This window comes from Budorcas taxicolor, chromosome 1 (assembly GCF_023091745.1).
Source record: "Budorcas taxicolor isolate Tak-1 chromosome 1, Takin1.1, whole genome shotgun sequence".
Lineage (NCBI taxonomy): Eukaryota > Metazoa > Chordata > Mammalia > Artiodactyla > Bovidae > Budorcas > Budorcas taxicolor.
In genome coordinates, this window is record NC_068910.1 from 44,193,712 (window position 1) to 44,197,665 (window position 3,954).

The 3,954-nt window shown below is 39.1% G+C and overlaps 1 protein-coding gene across 1 annotated transcript; it reads right to left on the minus strand.

Annotated features, from left to right (window-relative positions):
- Positions 1-2,973: 2,973 nt before the first annotated feature.
- On the minus strand, positions 2,974-3,954 carry ZNF660 (zinc finger protein 660). Its single transcript, XM_052661388.1, has one exon. The coding sequence runs from the start codon at positions 3,952-3,954 to the stop codon at positions 2,974-2,976; it is 981 nt and encodes a 326-aa protein (XP_052517348.1).

Sequence of the window (3,954 nt, forward strand, 5' to 3'; positions counted from 1 at the left end):
GAACAACCAGGCTTCCATTAGAACAGGAAGTTGGAAAAAAACACATTCAAACAGACAGAACTTGAATTTCAGAGTGTATCACGAAAGGGCTTGAAAGAATGGTAAGAACTGCAAAATTAAATGCTGACTGAAACAGGCAGCTGGTAGTCTTAAAAAACTTCTGCAGAAAGGTGAGTGCTAAGTTCAAACTACATTGTACAATGGGTATATGAGCGTAGAGCGCACTTATTAACATTTACTCCTGCAGCTTAAGACAGGTATCAGCCTAGATTAGAAGCTACTGAGGGCCTCCTCCCGGATCCATTATCTTGGCTTGCCTGGGTAAGAAATGTCAATTTATTCAGACCTCTGGCTTCCTTCCTGCTGCTGCTGCTGCTGTCGCTTCAGTTGAGTCCAACTCTATGTGATCGCATAGATGGAAGCCAACCAGTCTCCCCCATCCCTGGGATTCTCCAAGCAAGAGTACTGGAGTGGGTTGCCATTTCCTTCTCCAATGCATGAAAGTGAAAAGTGAAAGTGAAGTTGCTCAGCCGTGTCCAACTCTTAGTGACCCCATGGACTGCAGCCTACCAGATTCAGCCACCCATGGGATTTTCCAGGCAAGAGTACTGGAGTGGGGTGCCATTGCCTTCTCCAGCTTCCTCCCTAGAAGATACTTACTCTTGGAGACCAGAGTTTTCTAAGATGAAAAAGAAAGGCTATTTAAAGAAAGAATTTCAGACACTATGACACAGTGGTGGAAAAATGTTTTGCTCAGCAGTATCAGAAGCATCAAAAACTCTGCTCAGCAATAATAAATGCTTAAAAAATACCAACAGGCACACAGGAAGTTAGTTGCCTGTTTTCTCATAAAGCAGTTTTAGCAGGGCTAGGAGACATTAGTCATGGGAGTTTCCATATAGGTAATCAGCAGCTGAGAATGAATGGCATGACAAAAGGCATAAAATATTAATTATAACCTCCCTGTAGAATTTTGAAAAGCACACATGACTAGGGAAAAATGATGCAAGTTCCTTCCTGCTACAGTTCTGTCTAGCCACAGTCACAAGTGAGTGACCTTCCCTTGTGTCCACCCAGACTCTTGGGGAAGTGCCTACCCAAGGGTGACCAATGATACAACAGTCCCACTCCCTGAACACAGCAACAGAGCCTAGAAACCATGCTTTGAATAACTATGCAAAGAGGGACTATTATACCACAAAATTATATATAAGCCATCATCCTATCAAACAAAATAGGACAAAAACTAAACAAAATAGGACAAAAACTAAACAATCTCTTTCCACCCAAATATATGCTTCATACCATCCACTTATTTTTAGCATCTTCCTTATGAAACCATGATCAACCTATAATTGTCCACATATCATCAACCACCTTTCACAGAAGTGGCTACTCAGGAGAATCCCAACTTCTCGGTCTCCCACTCACAGAACCGTCATGAAGGGCAGAGGCACTTTGGTAAAACACAGAAAGCATGGACTTGAAAGTCTGATCTGAGTTCAAATTCTGGCTTAAACCACTTATTAGCCAGTCACCTAACCTCACTTGAGACTCCATTTTCTTGAACAAATGGGCTATCAAATCCTCAGTAGTTCCTGAAACAATGTATCACTACATGCAGAAGACAAATGGTGTCAGGCTTAGGCATTCATTGTATACAAAGGAGGAGGAACCACTGAGTAAGAATGGGGCAATTCTAAGGTTTCCCAGATTCTGAGCTGTCTTAAAAGTTTAAAATATTTATTGAAAACAGATTAAGGCTTTCTCAGAGGGCTGGACATAAAGGCTGGTCACACATTTATAGACATTATCTCATTTAATCCTCACAACAATCCGGTGAGGTAGGTAGTTACTCCCATTTTACAGATGAACCTACAGCTCAGAGCAGTTAAGGGACTTGTCCAAAACTGGCAAGCTAGTGCATAGTAGATCTGGAATTAGAACTTATATATCTTTGACCCAAAAGTCTGCAATTTTAGCTAGTAAAGTCTATGAAACATGTGAAGGTAGTATTCCCCTTGTGTTAGATTATGCTCTCTTTAAAGTTTATGAAACTGCAATTGTTCCAATTTCACAAGGGGGTATTTTTTTCTGGTTCTGTAGACATATATTGAAAAGATGGAGCCTAGGTGGTTCTTTATCCTCTCTGGATCCTTCTACAGCAGTGGGAGAGAATATAGTATATTTTTACTGTTTTCTTTTAACCTAAAAGTGATTAAGAAAGTGGACTAGATATTTTGTTGACTGTAAAGTCAGTTTATCTTAAAACCGAAAAAGCCAACAACTGGTATTTATGATGTAATACACAGGAAACAGGCTCTAAAAGGAAGTGACGTGCTGAGGGTTCCCCTTCTACTAAGGTCAGTATTAGGGTGCAATCCTAGGACTTTAGTGTTTGTAACTTTCATAACACTGTTGAATGAAAATGAGTATGTGCTCATTGCATTTAAAAAATACTCTATACTTTTTTCCTGAATATAAAAGTGGTACATTCTCACTGCAGAAAATCTAAAAAGCATAGAAAAGTATAAAGAAGAAAATAGAAATTACCTATAATCCTATTACCCAAAGATAATCATTGTTAATATTTTGGTTTGGTATTATTTCATTTCCACTTTTTACTTTGCATAAAAATTTTTAAAATTTGGATATTTCATTGTTTTTCTCTTTATCTTTCATTTAATTCAAATCATTTCTTCCATGGCACTAAATATTTTTAAAAATGTTTACAATGGATGCAAAGCCATCATATGGATAGGCCATCATTCATTTAAACCCAATTCTGTCGAAAATCTAGTTTTCTTCCTTCAGTTTTACATGATGCTGGCATGAATACCCCCTTCTGCTAATCTTTGTCTACTTCTGATTATTTTCCCTGTGTGGATTCTTAAAGAATTAAGGTTGATGATACTGAAAAACTGCTTTTCCCAAAAGCAGCAATTAGCTCCACTTTGTAACAATATACGTTATTTATGACATTTCTTTCTCCTCATTATGCTTTCTCTGATGTTGAATAAGCTGTGAGCTGTAACGATAGGCCTTCCCACACTCACTGCACTTATAAGGTTTCTCTTTCGTGTGGGTTCTCAAATGTAGAATCACTTGAGAAGTCTGCCTGAAGGTTTTTCCACACTCATTACATTTATAGGGTTTCTCTCCAGTGTGAACTCTCTGATGATCAATAAGATTTCGATTAGAAGTAAAAGCTTTCCCACACTCATTACATTTGTAAGGTTTCTCTCTACGATGAAGTCGCTGATGTTCATTAAGGGTCTTCTTTAAGATGAAAGCTTTTCCACACTCATCACATTCATAAGGCTTCTCGCCAGTGTGAATTCTCTGATGGTCCATAATCTTTGTATTAGAAACACATGTTTTCCCGCACTCCTTACACTTGTAAACTTTTTTTCCTTTGTGCATTCTCTGATGTTGAGTAAGGTTTGAACTACGGCTAAAGGCTTTCCCACATTCAATACAGGTGTAGGGCTTCTCACCAGTGTGAACTCTGTGATGTGAAATCAGGCCAGAACTCCGACTAAAGGATTTCCCACACTCCTTACATTCATAGGTTTTCTCCCCACTGTGGATTCCCTGGTGCCGAATAAGGTGGGACTTACCACTAAAAGATTTCCCACATTCGCTGCATGTGTAAGGCTTCAATCCTGTGTGGATTCTCCGATGAACAACCAGGTTGGAGCTATGACTGAAGGCTTTTCCACACTCCTTACATTTATAGGGTTTCTCTCCTGTGTGGATTCGTTCATGTACTGTGAGGTTTGCACTCTGACTAAAGGCTTTCCCACACTCAGTACACACATACTGTCTCTTTACAGCCTGAATTCTGTCATTTATTGTAGGGCCATCTTTTTCAGATTCTAGGTCACTCACTTCTGTGAATGTTTTATTGTCTTGAACTGTTTTCTGTTTCAAGTTTCTTGTCTTTCTCCTCAT

Coding starts and splice junctions, on each gene's coding strand:
- ZNF660 (XM_052661388.1), bottom strand. CDS start 3,954: ATGAGGAGAAAGACAAGAAACTTGAAACAGAAAACAGTTCAAGACAAT.